General features: G+C 41.7%; 1 protein-coding gene across 5 annotated transcripts in view; it reads left to right on the top strand.

The window, feature by feature from the left end:
* cd276 (CD276 molecule) overlaps nt 1-18,228 on the top strand; it is a 66,825-nt gene that overhangs the window by 45,386 nt on the left and 3,211 nt on the right. Inside the window, exons 5-8 of one of the 5 annotated variants that reach the window (XR_007880955.1) lie at nt 492-629; nt 4,336-4,377; nt 9,458-9,496; nt 9,615-9,652. Coding sequence is in view for 2 of the 5 variants with exons in the window: in XM_051379766.1 (XP_051235726.1) it covers nt 492-629; nt 4,336-4,377; nt 9,458-9,480 (203 nt within the window). In the remaining 3 variants the exon portion in view is untranslated. Of the gene's footprint in view, nt 1-491; nt 630-4,335; nt 4,378-9,457; nt 9,497-9,611; nt 9,653-18,228 lie in introns of all 5 variants that reach the window. The other 4 variants (XR_007880954.1, XR_007880956.1, XM_051379766.1 and 1 more) reach the window with 4 other exon arrangements.

The raw sequence follows: 18,228 nt of genomic DNA, 5'->3' as shown, positions 1-18,228 counted from the left end.
ATAGTTAGTGCCAACATCCTATTAAAGCTGTGCCAATGCTGTTTGAGTGAAACGACAACACAGTCTTGTGCGACTGGTGAGTTATCTGCCATCTGGACTCAACTGAAAGACTCAAGTGTCTTAATTGGACACTAGTAAAGAAGCTCTTACTCCGTTCAAATGAAGCAAAGGTTCATGCTCATTGCTGTTTCCTCTGACAGTCCCACAGTTTCTGACAGTTAAACCTTCTACATAGATGATATGACAATGCTGACAACGATGATGGCAATAATCATTGTCAGTGTCATCATGTTGCACTTTAGTAGTTCTGCAGGCTGGATAATTCAGGATTTTTATGACAAAAAACTCGAACAGCAAAATTGTCAAATGGTGAAATAATGGTGATGGATACAGTGGTGACAGTTGTGTTCTTATTTTAGCTCTGCAAGAGTGAATAATGAGGCTCTCCCTTCTCTGCCCCCCTCCTTTCCTCCCTCTGCCCTTTGCTTCAGGTCAGAACATTGCGTTCCCCCCGGTGGCTCTGTGGGTAACTGTTGGCCTGGCCGTGTGTCTGCTGGTTTTGCTCATTGCCTTGGCTGCTGTGTGCCGCAGGAAGATCAAGGAGAGCTGCGAGGAAGCCAGGAGAGAAGGTATGGAATGGAGTGTGGGGAGGGGGGTGGGCACATTCAACACCAGTGCATATTCTCACAGGGAGTACAATTCATTGGTGATGACTCTCTTGATTTTCAAGAGAGTCATCACCAATGAATTGTACTACCATGTTAATGTTAATCCTCAAGGTTAGATAAAAGCATGTTTTGGGGCTGTCTTGCCTTCATTAGGGGCAATATAAAAAGTTAATCTCATAACTGTGACAACTTTGGATATACATGCACAAAAAGATAAAGTGGTTTTCTATTTTTTCTTAGACTGTGTTGGCCTACTGCGTACACAGTTCAAGGGCTTGCTGAATAATGGATGCTAACCTATCATGCTCTCAAGCCCTTTCAACCCTTCTCAGGGCCTTAATTAAAATGCAGAATGACTCCTTAAACTCTTCACATAGCAGGCCAGTAGATGATATGCATAATTGCGACGTGTTGCCTAGATCATGTGGGAGGCACAACGAGACCGAGAAAGATAGAGCAGAAAGCAGTGATGAGATGTTAACTGCTCAAGGAACTTTGAGAATCCAGAGGGAGTTCTGCTTAATGCGTATAGGCAGGATCTCGGATGGTGGGACACATATCTTCGGCAAAGAGGAACATCATTACTCGGGTCCAGTAATTAGCGTTGCGGAATAGCTGAGGATCGCCGCAAGTGCAAAGAGAAAAAGTTTTGAAATGAGATAGATAGTGCAGAGCCACCAGCTCTGCTGTAATGAGATCCGCTCAGAGTGGAGGAGACATTTAAATAAAGGTCAGCCAGTGTCTGCACCAGGGCCCAGAGGTTTGAAAATAAATATGGAAGTGACACAGACTCAGAGGAAAGAGTAAATAGCTCCATGGAACATATGAAATCAAATGAAATGGAAAGAGAGAAATATAATGCAGTTCCTCCCACGGGCAAAAGGCTCCTAGGGTTGTGGGGCCTTTTTCTTCAGTGGAGTGGATGAGGAGCCGCGTCTCTCGCCTGCAGCCCTAACACCGAAGGCGGGATTGATTATGTGGTCATCCACTGTCCGCCTCATTGAAATGTTAAGTCTTATTCTGTCTCCTGCCAGCAATGCTTCTGCAGTCTTTGGTGTACAAACCTGAAGAGTGGGAACGCTGACTTATTCACATATCATGCAGACTCTTAGACCCCTGATAGAATGATACTGTATGAATACAGATGTGAAGGGGCTTAAAATAGGATTGCCATGCACATATCCCGAGCTGTGGGGAGGGCAGGAAGCAGGGAAGTGCAACCTAATTGTGGTTGTCTTATCTTTTAATGGCGTTCTGGGGTATGGCCAGATTGAAGTTGACTCTCTCTTCACTGTGTCTGGGTAGTGAGGGTGGAGGGGTCAGTAAAAGTGGAGAAGTGAGTAAGTCATTTTTCTTCCCTGTCATAATGTATGTGGAGAACCTGAATGTGTATCATAACAGAGCAGAGCAGCTTGTGGTATTGGAGTTGGAAGTGAAAGCTCAATTCCAGGGGCAGTGTTGTATCTTAACACCAGCATGGCTCTGGTCTCTCTGATATATATTTTTTTCTTTCATCCCTCTCTTCTGTGACTGTCCTTCCTTACATAATGACTGTGACTGTGGATCTAATATATGCTTTCAGTGACCTATCCAGGGCTGCTGTTCCATTTCTCCCAAGCTCATTTTGCATTTAGATAAGCATGTGATTTAATCAGAGCAACGCTTGGAGATCATGTGTAGGTGACATGGGACGGATCTCCCCTGTGTGATGGATGAAAGTCATAAGGAAAGCAGTGTTTCCCCCAGGGGTTTTTACCAAGGGGACGTACATATATTTCACAGGGGCTAACCCTCAGTTTTACTGCGGACCAAATGCTGTGATCGCCTTTGCTGCATTTGACTCATTTGAAATACAGACATGTAGATTTTTTTCACTCCCAGTCTATGTAGAAAAAGCTCATAAAAAAAATTATAAGATCCATGATCAAAATATTGGCAAAGGGCTTTAAGCAATTTCTTTTCATTTTTGTCATCAAGAGCTGATATTGAAAGGGAGAGAAAATGAATTAAAACCTACGCAGCACAAACACTGCTGTCATTAAGCCTTATATAGCCTCCTAGTATGCACAAAGGATTTAAAAAGAAGACGGCCCTGCTGTTTCTAGGGTGCAAGGATGAATTAATTAGGCTCACTAATCATTGTATTTATAGTACTATAGGTTTACTAACTGGGGCCATTTGCTTTTGCTTACATTTGAAACACTCATGAAGTCACAGCAGTGTTAGAGGAGATATAGCAGCAGTCCTGCACCACTTCTGTGTAGGGGAAGCATAGAGGGGAAGAAGGCAGGATGATGAGGAACAGTAACACTCTTCTGGCTTCAGTGAGTAGCCGTTTCTGTCCCCTGACTCTCTCGTCTTTTATGTGGTCTTTCCAGCTTTTGCGCTTAAGCCATAACCTCCCTTCTTACCTCCCCACACATTTAGGATGCAGCCAATAGGGGCATAAAATTGTAACATTCTCAATGTACAAGGAAAGCAGTTCTCACTCCCTGCCCTGTGGATGCCCTCGTCTTCACCCTGACTTTAAGGTGCCTTTAAATGAGCCTCACTCTCCTATCAAAGCCCTGCCCTCCAAGGTATTTCCACTGCTGCCACAGTGGTGGGACTGTTGGTCGATTTGGAGGTGTTGAATGAAGCAGTGGAGGTAAACAAGCTCACACATCTGCGGATGTTACTCCACAATTCTGGAGATGTGAAGTAGTGGTGAAGGTGATTTTGCTCTCAACATTATTAACAGGTTAACTCAAAAATTGCATTCTAGAAGTTTTATGTTGAGGAAACAGAGGAAAAAAATCCACCAAACTCTGAAGCTGTACAACCAAAGACATGTTTTGAAATGACTAATGATAATGTGTCACAATAATCTGTGCACATATACTGTGAATACAACAGTAATATGTGAAAATCTGATTTCAAAACACAACATAATACAGAGGAAGAGAAACTAAAGAATGAGGCGTGGGTAGATGAATGCATATACAGGCTGTTTGAATCTAGAAACTCAGCATGTTCTGCTACTGTAATGATAAGGATTTTTGCTTAATTTCCCCAGAGGATTATAGTCTCTGCTGTCAAATTCATGGAAAATCAGGCAAACGTACAGTAATATAAACAAAGCAATTGTGTTGGCTTGACGTTTAATTTTGTACAATTATCAGTCTAATCATGTATCATCCACTCGAGATCCACTATTTAGTGACTAAATAGTGGATCTCGAGCCCAATTGTGGTGAAAGTGGTGTCATAGAATTAATATCAGCTGCTTGGATACTCTGTCTCCTATTTTTAGCCTGTATGTGTGTGCGCACATGCAGACCACGTGTGCATATACGTGTGACAGCCATCACTGAGTTGCTTCTCTAACTCTGTTGACAGTGGGTTTGCAGAGAGCCAGCAGCTAAAGCCTAATGTGATTACTGTCTTTGTGAAAGGGCTGGATAAGAGGTTAAGGGGTGGGTATGGCTCTGCGTGTGTGTGTGTGTGTGTGTGATATGGTCGGGGTACCATTGTGTGGAGCTTGGTTGTCATATAGCTCTCTCATCGCAGCTTGTCCTTTGAGCTGTGAAGGATCAGCTCACCATAGGCTTGTGATGAAGTGACTACATTGTCTGCCTTGCCTTTGTACTGTGGCTCCCACTGATAATGACTCCTCTGTCTTCCCACAGCTGAAGAGGCCAAGGAGCTGGAAGAAGAGGAGTCAAAGACAGGTCAGCCAATCCACACCTGGTCAAGCCTCAGCCTCTGTGTGCATCAGGGACCTGCAGTATGTTTTAGCTAGCATCAGTCAGGAAACAGCAGCAGTCGAAAATCCACTTATTAAAGTTTTGCATCCTTTATCTAAAACTAATATTGATATATTTAAATATGTTTAATCTTTTGCATTCAGCACTCTGAGCTGTGTAATCATGCAAGGCTGTAAACACTGTCAGGAACAGGCAACACTGCATTTTATCCACTGAAACAAGAATTAGTGCTGTATCAAGTGGGCAGGCCAACCAGACTGAGCCTGTAAACAGGGCAATTAATTCTTTACAGATATAAAATCTAATTTAAAACTTAATCTAGGATTAGATTGTAACACATATGTGATGTTATTAACTGTGTGCAATGCACCGAAGTTACAAAAATATCAAATAAAACAATAACCACCCACATCCAGGTGGCAGGATGGTAGGGACCCAACAGAACAAGTAGCTGAATGTTAAGTTTGTTTACTGAAGTGTGAGTGAACGCTGATGAAGCATGAGTGCACGTGAGAAGTGAGACCAGCTTTAGGCTCCAAATCCATTCAACACAGCAACCCAGTGGCATAACTCTTCCACTGTGTATGTGTGTGTGTGTGTGTGTGTGTGTAAGTGTTTGAGGCAGAGAGAGGGAGACGGGCGCACTAATTTAGTGATGCCAACAAGCTGTTTTACATTATACGTTCCCCCAAAGCTACAGCTATAACAGTGAAATCTATCTTGTCTATAAATTTAATGGTAACAAGTTCCACAAGTTCCAACACACACCAAATGCCAACAATAGCACTGCCGTGTCCTGCACTCAAGTGATCCTGTTTACCAAGCCGAATTGATTTTGCACTGACTCCTGGCTGAAATGTGTTATGAATATTGTTGTCACTTGGAATAACTTGCTTTGAATTTTTATGATGAATAAGCTAGCAAAATGGACAGACACCACTTGTGACAGTGCTTGCACCACTTCATGCAACACAGAGTTTGGAAAGACTATTCTTTCAGATCTAACTAGTTTAAATCACTCAACAAAGGCAATGCCCAGAAGGAGCTATATTCCATATTTAGAAATTTTGCCCCTCGGTAAAGAGACATTTCACAACTGTTCAAAGCCAAGCATTTAAACAAGGAAATAATTATGAACAAGCCTAAGAGTCTACAGCCATGCTTGCGGCTCTGTGAGGCTGCGTAAGGTAGAGTAATGCCAGAACCAGGACAAAATACTTAAACGTGTGCTTCTTTTTCTGTGATAAGAGTGATGTGATATTTTGCTTAGTATGACCTTATGAGTCCAGAATTAATTTCGCCATTAGCAAGCAGAGCGAGCTTCCTCTCCCTGCCCATTCTCAGCGACTACCCCTCACAGTCCTGAGCAGTTCTCCCTCAAGCGTTAATGTCATTAGAGTTATTCTTTTGACTCCTTCTTTAGTCTGATTGAATTATTTAGCCTTTCTGTGAACGGCAAAGTTAATACCATGTGATTTTAATAAGCTGAGAGGTGAAGGAGAGTCTCTGAGTGAAGGGGGACAATGACTTTTATTCTCTAATGCCTCTCTCATGAATGTTTCAGAAAGATCTGCGCAGCCAGGAGCGGGGTCAGCCATCCTGCTACTAGTGAGACTTAATAGTTCAGCTTTAGCTATAGGGGCAGGGCAAAGGAGAACAGAGCTAGAAGACTGTAGCATGCCTGTACTCCAGCGACAAGACAGCAACTTGCAGCCACCCTTGCTCTCGCCGCCTCTCGTCATCGTCCATGCACCTGGTTGATCCAGGTGGACGTTATGGGCGGTGAGCTGGTGAAGTCGAGCTAATGGCTCTGCCTTCTGAGATCACTCTCCAAGCACTCCAGACAGGCAGCTTTGTTTTGCCATCTGGCTCCAATTGCGCTGACAAAGGCAGAGGTTCCTGCATGAGACAAAGGAGCTGAAATGAGCCCCACTTTAATAAACCCAGGATGATGGGGAGCCACGTTTGTGTGTTATCTTAATGAGCTGTCCAAAGGAGAGCGCGCCTCCCCTTTCAAAGCCAGCCTGATTTGAACAATAACCGGTGATAACTAGGGACCTGGGCTCATTCATTTGCAGTGGGGTAGGATCCCTTTGTTGCCTTTTACAGCAGAGGCAAATAATGTTTAACAAACAGTGGAGCTCAATTTCTGGATTTATTTGCAGGTGCTAAAGCCAACAGCAACCCCTTCACACACACTCACAGGTCTACACATGCACACACATGCAAAGAGACACACACACCACGCACAGAAAGAAGTGTGTACAGTTCTTGTTGGCTTTATCCCTCAACTCCCCACCTCCTCCCTGAAATGTGTTAAGTAATCTGAGCATGATGTGCTGTTTAGAGGGGGCTGCAGTCACGCAAGTGCAGCTCCTCCTGTCAGAAGCTGGCTTTAGTTTGTGTGCACTAGCCCCTGTCTCCCTAAATCCTGGACTCCAAGGAGTCAGGCCTTAGCAACAAGGCCCTGGAAGAGAGTGTTAGTCAGTGACCCAGTTCTTTCATAGACAAAGAATTGTCGGGAAGAACAATTTGACACGCCCTCAGAATAGGGAGTGCCATGTGAAAAATGGTTTTATTAACCCTTCTTAACCGAAGCGAGCTCCTTTGAAGGTGGAAGGTTAGGGAATATGGGGCCTAAAAAGCTGAAAGCAGAAAGAAGCTCCAACCTTCACTATCTTCTGACTCCTTCATGCCAAGGCCACCACTGAAAGATGGATAGTAGTTGCTAAAATCATATTAGAGCCTCAAGCCCAGTAGCTCATCACCCTAAATGTTTTGTTGATTTTGAGAAGCTATCTAACTGAGGATGTGTAAAGGTGACTTTTAAGCAGACAGACAGAAACAAGGACAGCTGTACCAGAGTCAAAGTCACCTCTGCGCTTATTATATCCCCCTCTGTCCTTGATGTCTATTGAGTTATTCACATTGCAATGGAAATATAACACCTTCATGCACGTGGAACATAATATTCACTTTATGTCTCTCATGGGAATGAGTGTTGCATGTTGAGCGAATGAATGAAGTGTGAATTATAGCTGTTTGTTCCTTGGATAAATATGGCTGTTGGAATATAATCCATTATACAGTCAATTTGACTATAGTTAGGAAATTGTTTTTACATGTCCGTTTAACCATAAAAACAGCATTGCAGGGATAACTAAGAATGAGATAAGAAATTACTGTAATAAATTTGGTTTAGTGAAATCAGGTTGTTACCTAATCTTGACTAATTGATTGATTGATTGAAATACCCCCTGCTACGGAGCAATGTTTTTACAAGCGAGTCACATTTTGTTTATTCGCTGCCAGTGTGATTCACATCCTGCAGTTGGATTCATACTATTCCACTGATCAACAGTTGGTGGCAGTGATTCGCCAACAAATTGAGCATGGAACATGGATGTAAACAATGCAGTATTGAAAATGTTCCTCCACAGGGCACCTTTAAGTTAGTTTGGTTTTCCTACTCACTGTGTTGACATACATTTACGAGCCCAATAGGAAGCAGGTGGTTAAGTTATGATGGCGTACTGAAACACCTTCTTAGAAGTGGATTCTTGGAATACATGACATTACCAGACCAAGCCTTATTAAAAAGTGGTATGCAGTATTCTTATTACATTACCCAGTTTGAGAGACCTGTAGGTCACTAATATACCATTCCACATTGCTACAGTTCAAACTGAGGGGGCCTTGGAAAGCAGCCCCAGGCAGCTCTGTTCGACATGTCCTCCCTTTTTTACTGGCACCACATACTCATCCACTGGGCTCTCCCAGCGGTCACACATTACTGACTAAAGATATGTAAATAGAACATTCATGTTGCCTTCATTATTAGATGTGGGTCACTGGATAACTTCAAGAGCGCTAATTAAAAGAGCTCCCTGCACACTATTGCTTAGTAGTTGCACACACATTATTTAAGCGCTGCACTGTTCCTCGCTGGTTCAGCACCATACAGTAAGCTACGTGTTTACTACTGTGTTTTCTCCAAGGGTAAACCCTGAGAGATGATGATTTGGTGTTGAAGGCCAAGCAACACTGATTGGATTATAATGGCAATTATAAACCTCCTATCACATGAATCATATAGGTTTCCCTTAACGCTAAATAATCTGCTGTAATTATGTGTAATTTCCTGTGCTTCTTCCTCTTGTTATTTCTATATTTTAATTCTTTCAACACGAGAAAATGTTTTATTACAATTGGAGAAACATTTTTCTCTTCTTTGCTTAGTTTGGGAAGGAACTCATCAAAGATGTGCTGCACACTGAGCTACTTTTGCAACCTCTCAGAGGTTATCTGCTGCTCTGCGAGGAAAAGGCCACCTGATCATTGTCAGAAGAGATAGAAGACAAATAGAAGCTCCTAAATCATTTGGAATAATGAGTGTTGTCACAGTTAATAAAAGCAGTCAAACCACTCAGTGCTGTGCATCACAACAACGGGCCAGTCCCACTGCTGGCTGGTTTGCATATTAGACAAAAAGTAACAGTGTAAAGAGTGCTTTTGTGAGAGGACAGGGATACTGTAGGAGGGAAGGCAATCCTTTTCCTGGGATGAATCCCCCTGTACAGACGGCATTTACATCCTCCTTCCATCCAACCCCCCTCCCCCCTCCTCACTCCCCCTTCTGCCATGTAATCTACGCTTCTCTGACGGCACAGCCAAGGCCCGGTGGGAGAGTGCCTATCCATCTCACTACCCCAATCTGCCTCCCCTGTTTGGTTCCACATGAGCACTCAGCTGCTGTGACTAATTAAATAAAGCGCTGTGCCCTCTGCTTCCTGTTAGCCATGGCAAGGTTGGTTCACAGAGATGGAGCAGAGGAGGAGGAGGAGGAGAAGGGGGTGTTGAAGGAGGAGGGGACACAATAACAACTACCAAGCCTGTAATGATGCTTTGGTCCATGACACAACAGACATGAAAGTTACACTGCTGACATGACCACTTTATTTATTGTATTGTTGCTGCATTGCTCACAAATCTTTAAATGATTTTGAGCTCAACCATTCATTCTTGTTTTGTTTTTTTTCTTCAGCCATGACACTACTGAAAAGCTAAGGCCAAGAGAATAATGGTGAGTATGATTTCAGTATGTATATATGTGGTGTTTTACACACACCTGTGTCTTTATGTGTTGCTCAGGTGTCACACTGTTTTTTCTCCTCATCACAATTGCCTGGCATTCTCAGCAGTAAAGCTCTGGAGGACACAGTATCTCTGGAGGCTCTGGGTAAGTGCTGCTGTAATGAGGCTAGGCTGCATTAATTCAGCAGACAGTCTGGAATATGAGAAGTCTTGACATTTTGATTTCAGGAATCACAGGGTCACTGGCTGATATGACAAATCTATTTCATTTTATCTGGCATGCAAACATAAATTTCCTGGCCTGCTCAAAGCCAATGTTAAGAGTCTGATTAATGGTAAACATTTAAGGTGTGAGTCAGGCAACCTGTCTTTCTTTCTGCCAGAAACTATGTGTATGCACTGTCATCCTCATGAAGTTTTCAATCTGCCAACTTTAGCTTGTTAGCAGCTGCAGCAGACCATTTTAGCGTTTACAATAGGAGCCTTACATAATAAGGTTATGCTATTAACATTATTATGTACATTGCTACATTTATATATTGGCAGCACAAATCATATTTTACAGTATGGTTTTCTGCTCAATAATGGGAAGTAATATATGCTTATTTTAAAAAATAAAATCCTCATGCTAATAAGACATAGTATTGTGACCAAACTTTCAGCACCATGGACAGTTCTTCTAGTTGAAGAAGGTTGTTGAAGGAAAATGCCAAAGTTAATGTCAGAATGGGCTGTCCACATTGCTTGTTGACGTAGATAGATTTCATTCTCTAAATCCCTCTAATCTTCTTTTTATAATTGTGTTGTTATATTTTCCTTATGGGACAGTCCATACTGGGGGGGGGTATGACCCTATCTGTAATCGAACTGTGGCCGTTGTAGATATATGCCATATATCTGTGCTGTAACCATGCAGCTAAATGGACGCTCTGACTTAGATAGATTTCAAGAGACTGCTCGATTTGAACTGTGGTCTGTTCTGGATTAGTGGCTGACCCAGATGAACAACCCGACAGAAATAAGACTGTTGATAACTGGGAACACCAACAAGCAGATTAGTAGCTGGATTCTCCCTGTAGGACACGTGGAGATGTGTAATCTGGGAAATGGTGTGACCAGACTGAGAGGAACCTTATCTGTAGATCGATACATGGAGTCGTCAAATAAAATATAGATGGAAGCATCTCTGGAATGACTGACCAGAGCTTCTTCAAAGCCTTCTGACTCCTGATATCACTGCATCTCGCTCTGTTGTGTGTTACCTTCTGCTGGGTGCATGATTAGGTGGAGGTAGAACATTTTGCTGCAGTGTGGCTTGACTCACCCATGAGTGGGCTAGTGTAGACTAGTCTGTCCTCCCTCTTTTTGCTGCTATTCACCCCCATTTTTCCAGACCAAAACACATCCAGATGTTCTTTTGAGACCAGGATATTTATGTTTGGACTGTTTCTACCTTTTGGAGGAGTCTAAGGGCCTTCAGTTGTACTGTGCTATTTGAGTATCATCACCTGGTGTGAGGCATCTTTCTTGTGTTGGACTTTCTTTCTTACTTCTTCAGGCTCCAGTTGTGAGAACAGTTTCTCTAGACTATGTTTGGATATTGGATAGCTAGTTGTTTCTCAAAGAGTAAGGCTGTGTACTCTGTATAAGGCAGAGTAATGGCTGTATTCCCCATTTTGTAATGACTCCACTCTAGTAGCAGGCTGACCTGGACCAAGAGCAGCAGCAGTAATACAGTATTATGCATTAATGCAGGCAGGCAGGCATTACCAATAGTGATAGGAGCCAGGGTGCTGGCACTGTTGGACCCTGTGGCCCTTGGGAGAAGAATAGGACACCCCCAGCACCCCCATGTTCACTCAACCATTGACACCCTGTGTCAGGCACTATATCCCTCCCTGGGCACAGCACATGGACCTCTATAGGCCAGGAAATCCCCAGACCTTGGAGCTGTTTTGGGAAAGCTAGAGTAACCACCAAAGGACAGGAGTTGTGAGGGCAGGGGATATTTTTGTGTTCTGAGGAGAATAATTTTTTTTTCAATTTTTTTGAGACATAGCTGTTTTGATATTTGATGCAGATATTTATAGAGGCACTCCATCAATTTTGATTTGACAGATATTGAAGTCTTTTGTCACTATGGTGCTGGAGTGATAAGAGGATGGTGTAGCTGGTCTGTCTTTTGTCAGAAAATGAGACACAATGTGATACATTCAGCTGTTAGTATTTCCTGCTGTTCAGAGCAATTTAAAATGTATTCTGCTAATAAGGGAAACCCGTGCTAGCCATCCCCACATGCTTAGACTTCACAGAATCTTAGAAGCAGAACATACTTGATGTACTTTGTATATTAATGTCCATGGCTGTGGACTGTTGTGGAGGATATAAAGAAAAATAAACTGGATGTTACTGCTCAGTCGCACCACTGTCTGTGAGTCTGTTACTTTACTATCTTTCATTATCATACAGTATTGACCCGCACAGGATCTGTTCTTCACTGTGCTTCTAACTCCTACTTTAATAACCAGCAGTCTGGTGTCAGTAAGTGTGAATACTTTTTATTACAAGGTTGGACAGTTACAGCTTGTTTTTATTATACCCTGATTGGTCATTGCCATAAAGCCACGGCATGCAGAGTGAGTAGAAGATGATGGAAGGTGCAGAAAGTAATTTCCTGTAACTAGCCAAAATAAAGTCTGGCCAGTAGGAGTCAAAGAGAGGACATTTGTCATTACTGTAGTATCCACTGACCTTCACCGAGACTGTTAATGCTAGGTAATATCCTGCAAGCCCCTAGACCTCTCCACTGCTGAATCATCCTGGATCAATTATTCTAATATTTGTGTGGCAGTTTTGCTATCGATTAATGCATTTATGCAGAGTGTGGCATATCTTATTTAATAAAGCAAGGCTCTGCATTTAATTACGTTGTTTTTAGAGTCAGGCGGCACTTTGTTTTCATAAACCTTTGCCTTATCGATACACGTGTTCATTTGTGACTTATGTTTATCTGCTCAAACTTTTATTGTTTCATTACTAGCAGACCAGCACAGATAACATAGTAAATGGCTATCTGCAGCAGACTCAATATTTTGTAGAGTGCTCACTGCTATTGTTGCCATCTTTAGTGGCTCAGACTTACTGTGTTATTGTAAATGCTACATACTGATCATTATGGCAAGTTCTGGAAACTTTGACAAGAGTAGAAGTAGAAATGTTCAGTGAATAAAATTTGGAATCTGCATTTTAGGCAAAGGAATTTCCCCTGCACTTAAAAATTAGGTTTTCTTTTTGTTCCTACAGTTGGGTGTTTGAGATTCATTGTGCAGAATGATGTACGTGCAGAGTTTGACACTTGAAGGATGTTTTCACTTTCATCTGCTGAAAGTGAAAGGTTTCTCTGTGCTCATTGAAAATCTGATTTTAAGGGGCGGGTACTACAAGCATGATTTAGTTCACAAATAGTTCTGAAGTCATCCCAGGTCCAGTAATCAACTTATAAAAGTGTGATGTAGAAACATGAATCCACCAGTGCACATACAGTGAGGACGAACTTGCAGTGAAGTAAGAGACATTTTGTGTCCAGCAGGAAAACTTTAGAAATGAACACAGTTTGCATATTTATAGTTTCTGGAACTTTTAATGAGTTAGAAGAAGTAGTTTTTTAAGGATTTCAATGTGGAAATAATTTGTGGAAAAAACACATCAGACACACATTATTGTTTCAAGCAGACAGTTTGTATATGTATAAATATATGTCTGGAGAGGAAGCAAATCTTTATTCATCACCTGTATGTACTGTATGTAGGGGGTTGATGGTTGCACTAATTGTCCCTCCTCCTCATACTGCATGTCAAGACTACATAAATGTACAAATCCACAATCCGTTACACTAATGTAATGCTTCAGAACACTAAGTGAGTCAACTGGTTAATTTCCAAAGCTATCATCTTTTTTGTTTAAAATACCTTGTTTGTATTTGACAGTGGAAGGATACTGATATACTCACTGATAGTTTTACAGTGCCTTATGAGGAAAAAAAAACGTAAAATCAGTGTTATTGTTCTTTGTGCACCAGAGTTAATGAATCCCGTCACACAATTGACTTATCTGACAAGCAAAAATGCCTTAGACATTTTAACATTGTCTAGAGAAATGTTACAACTTCCCAGGTAAAATTCTGCATTGGACTGCGAGACCTTTGTTCATAATCTACAATGATTTTCCATGTAAAGGGGAAATAAGGAATGGTTTTGTGCAGAGGTTTGGCCTCGCCAGAGAGGGCTGCAAATGAGAAGAGAATACATATTCAAAGGGACACATGAAGGGAATAAAGGAAACTGAAATGAGGAGCTGCACGGATGGTCCCGGTCATCTACCTGATGACTTTCGATGAATTCCAATGAGAGCGCAGATTACATTTTGGTTACAGATCAGCCCTATAGGTGCAATTAGTGCAACATAATGGCCCTTTTCAGGCTCCTTCATCAGAGTTGTGAATTATTGATTTAATTCACCCCTATATATTCACTTAAACACTGGACTGTCATGCTAAGAATATATCTCATTGTTATACTTGTTTGAAGTAATAGCTCAGGGTTTACTCTGTCATGGTTTTCTAAGTACAGCCTGCATATAGGTAGTCCTCTTTCAAAGGATGGGGAAGAGATAAAGGGGTAAAATAGAGTGAAATTTAAAAGGAGAAAACTAACCTAAATGTATTTTAAGTCTGCTGCAGTCAGGTGTACGAGATGGGATGTGAGCTCTAGGGTGATGTGATTTTTTTCGTTGGTGAAAAGAAGTTTGAAGCAGTAGGACAGAGTAAACAGAGGAGAGCTCCTCCAGTTCCCCTCTGCTGCATGTGGCAGGTGAGGCCCGGCAGACACTGATGATGTCAGACAGGACACTTACGTTGGACTCTCTCCAGGGAGGTGTCTTGAAGTGGAGTTTGACTCACTATTCCAGTATGTCTGATCTCTGCATTATTTATGCTTTTGTCTCAGCCATTTATCAGCAATTTTATACCTCGCAGCCTCATTCTCCAGTACATCTCCTGTGATGGAATGGGCTGCAGCGATGATAGCCTCTGAGGGACACCAATAACCGAATATAGTAGCTCATATTGATATCAGAAAACTGTGGAATGGACAAGTGTGCTGCGTAGCAGTCTCTGCATACTGTTGAGAACCTTGGCAAACATCCATTCACATCAAAATAGTGCATTGAAAAATAAAATATAATCAGGAAAATGCTGTGCTGGCTCCACTTTCTTACCTTTATATTAATTTTTAGGACATGGAACTGGTAATATGTGAGCTGTGGTAGGAGTTGCACAGCAACTGAATCACTGATCAATGACAGCTAATGAACACAGCAGGAGTTCTGCTCTGTTTGCCTCTCGACAGAGAGCTGCCTTCTCCAGAGAGCTCTTTTTCTCCTGTTTTTGCCAGAAAAGCACAGGAGCCTTCATTGAAACCAACTGCCTCTGGGCTCAATTAACTACCATAGATTACTCATAATGCAGATGAAAGACTGTATAAGATCAGCGGTGTGGTGATGTTGAAAATCACACACAAAGGGAAGTGCACACATGGATACTGAGACATTGTGATGCTGAGATATGCCATGAAAGTATAGATGATAAAAAGAGCTCCATAAGAACAAGCAAAATAACAAGCAAAATAATGGGCCTCATGCAGCAACATTCTCTTTAATTTCACTTATATTTTCTCTTCATTTTCTGTTAAGAGAATATATAAGAGAAGTCAACTCCAGATGAACCAAACGTTCTTAATCATCCAAATCTGCTCTTACCCAGGTGTCCTGAATGACGAATCCCACTTGATCATTGGAGGCATGTGGCAGATTGTATGTTATTAGCATAGGTAACGGCCCCTAAAATCTATATAAGAGAAGGTGGTGTGCCGTGTGCAAATACTGATACAGATGGTCAAGAATGACAGACTGAGGCTGTCTTATAACATTTAGAAGTATGGACATCAGAAGGAGCAATGAAAACTGATATATAAAAGGAAAAGGCTGCTATGGATTTGTAGTCTCTATGATAACCTGTAGTATTGTTAAATGTTGCATACATTTAGATGCAAGCATACCCAGCAACACCTTTGACCCCACAGCAGAGTTAATGCAGCCGATGTACGTTGTTTTGCACTGCTGTAGCGGGCAATTTAGAGCTCCATGGTGACGACCTGCTTTGCTTTGTGTGTGGTCACCAGGCCATGGCCTTTGTCATAACATATTAGCATCACTTAATATCCTTCACTCAGGCCGGTCACTGTTTCCCCACCTACCCAGCGTGTCTGAAGAACCAAAACACTCTTTCTGAACAGACGTAAAATTTAAGAATTCAAGAACCTTGCACATTCTAAATGTTCCACTCACCATAACCAACAATGTGTGGCATATAGTTTTTAAACCTACATTAGTCCAATTGTCATCAGTAGGAGCTGGCGTTTCTAGATGGCTTATTGTTTAAAAAGGATAGCTACCAAAGAGAATATGTTCAGCACCAGATAATTTACAGATGGCACGGATCTAAATACTGAACAGCCCCACCCACTGTGATGAGAATATGCTAAACATGTTGCTTACTGAACGGCAAGATGACTTTTATGTGTAGCTTTCTGAAGTGTGCACACATTATTGTAAAACTGCAGAAGAAGTTGCACATGCTCATATAAAATGAGCATAAACATGCACTACTCTGCATGCTTAATAAAGTTTTTTTGTTTTTTTGTTTTTTTTAGGTAAGGAGGACCATAATCAAACATGCGGAACAAGTCGTTAAAAATCAAGTGCACAGAAATGATGCTGTTGAAACCCATTTGATAAGACTGACTTGAGAATTTCATTCCTTCAACTAATACATCGGGGTTGATTGTTTAATTGTGTCACATGCAGCTGATTAGTGGTGTATTAGTGAATATTCATCCTGTCAGTCGGCTAGAAATAATGTTTTTGCTCTCATTTGCTCTGGTTAGACATTATTTTAGGTGACCTGTGTATCCAGGTCACTGTTTATCACTTATGGCTTTTTTCATCTTTGTTTCCAGTCTGTGGTGTGGTGTTTTAATGTAAGCAATTACCCGATTGTCTGTGTCATTTCCATTGCTCCATTTTAAAATCTATGACATTGGCAACAACAAGGTGTAGAGACGCAGTAGGGTGAACAGTAATTGTGCATCAGGCAGCAATGGCATATTGCTATCATAATAGGTCATAATGGGTACCACACTATTTTTACACATCATGAAACATTATTCTACATTGTTAAAATTAATGCAAAAAATAAAAAAAACGAAAAGATTGTAACTGATGATTGTGGTGTCATTGCCAAGTGCAGCATTGACCTTTGTGGATGCCCATGATGGGCTTAAGTGTGCAATGAAATGAGGATGAGTATAAACTCGTCGATGTAAACATGTCACAGTCCTTCAGCCGTTGCTCAGCTTGTAGGGTGACAGTCACCTTCATGCTGCATCAGTTCACTGCACAGGTGGAGGGTGGTCTCTTGGGTTGTCCTCCTGTGTGACTCCTATAATATTCATCCAGATTAACATACTGAAGATGTAAATGGTAAAAGGTAAATGATTGACTTGTATTACGAGGTGGCCGGCATTCTGGTGTGAGCGGAGAATAAACTGTAACTCTTTCTTTTTCCCCTCCTTCTACCTTTCTCCTGGCACTGAGTCACGTCGCCTTTGGGGCTTACCACAGGAGTCTCTTCAAACGATCCTTTAGACTGAAGTGAAGAATCAAGATTAATGCACTTCCACGTCCCACCCAGGCTCCAGGGGGAAAAAGTCTTATAATTAACACCAGGGGGGCTGTAGGCTGCTTTTGGAGAGAGGTTGAGGGTGGGGTACCTCAACCATAGAAAAAGAGCTGATAAAGGTGTAAGATTTTTAGAGTGTGATGTATGCTGCTGCTCTGGAATAACACTGGAGTGGGAACAGAAGGACCTGTCAGGCACCTCACTCTGGCTTATTGTTATTGGGACAAAGTAGAGGGGCCTGTAGCAAGAGCTACAGCATTACTGCATCATTCATAGTGATCATTGTTATACATTGTGACCTATGTGAATTATGACTGAGGCAGACAACTTTTTTTCCAGCTTGAAAAACACCGTTTTCTCTTAGTAGTTGGTTAGCTTTGATCATCTAACAAAGACTGCAAACTTACTCTTTTAATAATAGCTTTAGAAGACATTAAAGATCCCCTGCAGACATGTATTTAGACATGTATAAAAATAGCCTTCTTCAGACAATTATGTGTGTCTTATATTTCTTCTCCACATAGAAGTACATTTTCCACATTAAAATCCTTGAAAAGACATGTATTCCTTCTACCTCATTAAAAGTCCCAGAATCTATGAATATGCAAATTCTACAGATTTCTAAAGTTTTCCTGCTGGACACAAGATGTCTCCTACTTCACTGTGAAGTCTGTTCTCAGTGTATGTGCGCTGGTGGCTTCAACTTTCTACATCACACTGTAGAAATAGTAGTATAGTGCAACAGGGTGGACGTCCAAATTATTTATGATGTCACAAATCGTGCTTGTAGGCCCCGCCCCTTAAAATCAGCTTTTTAGTGAGCACAGAAAAGCGTTCCACTTTCAGCGGATTCATTTGAAAACATCCTTCTGGTGTCAAACTCTGCACATACATACTCTAATACTCTGACCAGCCTTAGCAACATT

The sequence above is a fragment of the Dicentrarchus labrax genome, unplaced genomic scaffold, assembly GCF_905237075.1.
Source record: "Dicentrarchus labrax unplaced genomic scaffold, dlabrax2021, whole genome shotgun sequence".
NCBI lineage: Eukaryota > Metazoa > Chordata > Actinopteri > Moronidae > Dicentrarchus > Dicentrarchus labrax.
This window is presented reverse-complemented; position numbering and strand designations above follow the sequence as displayed.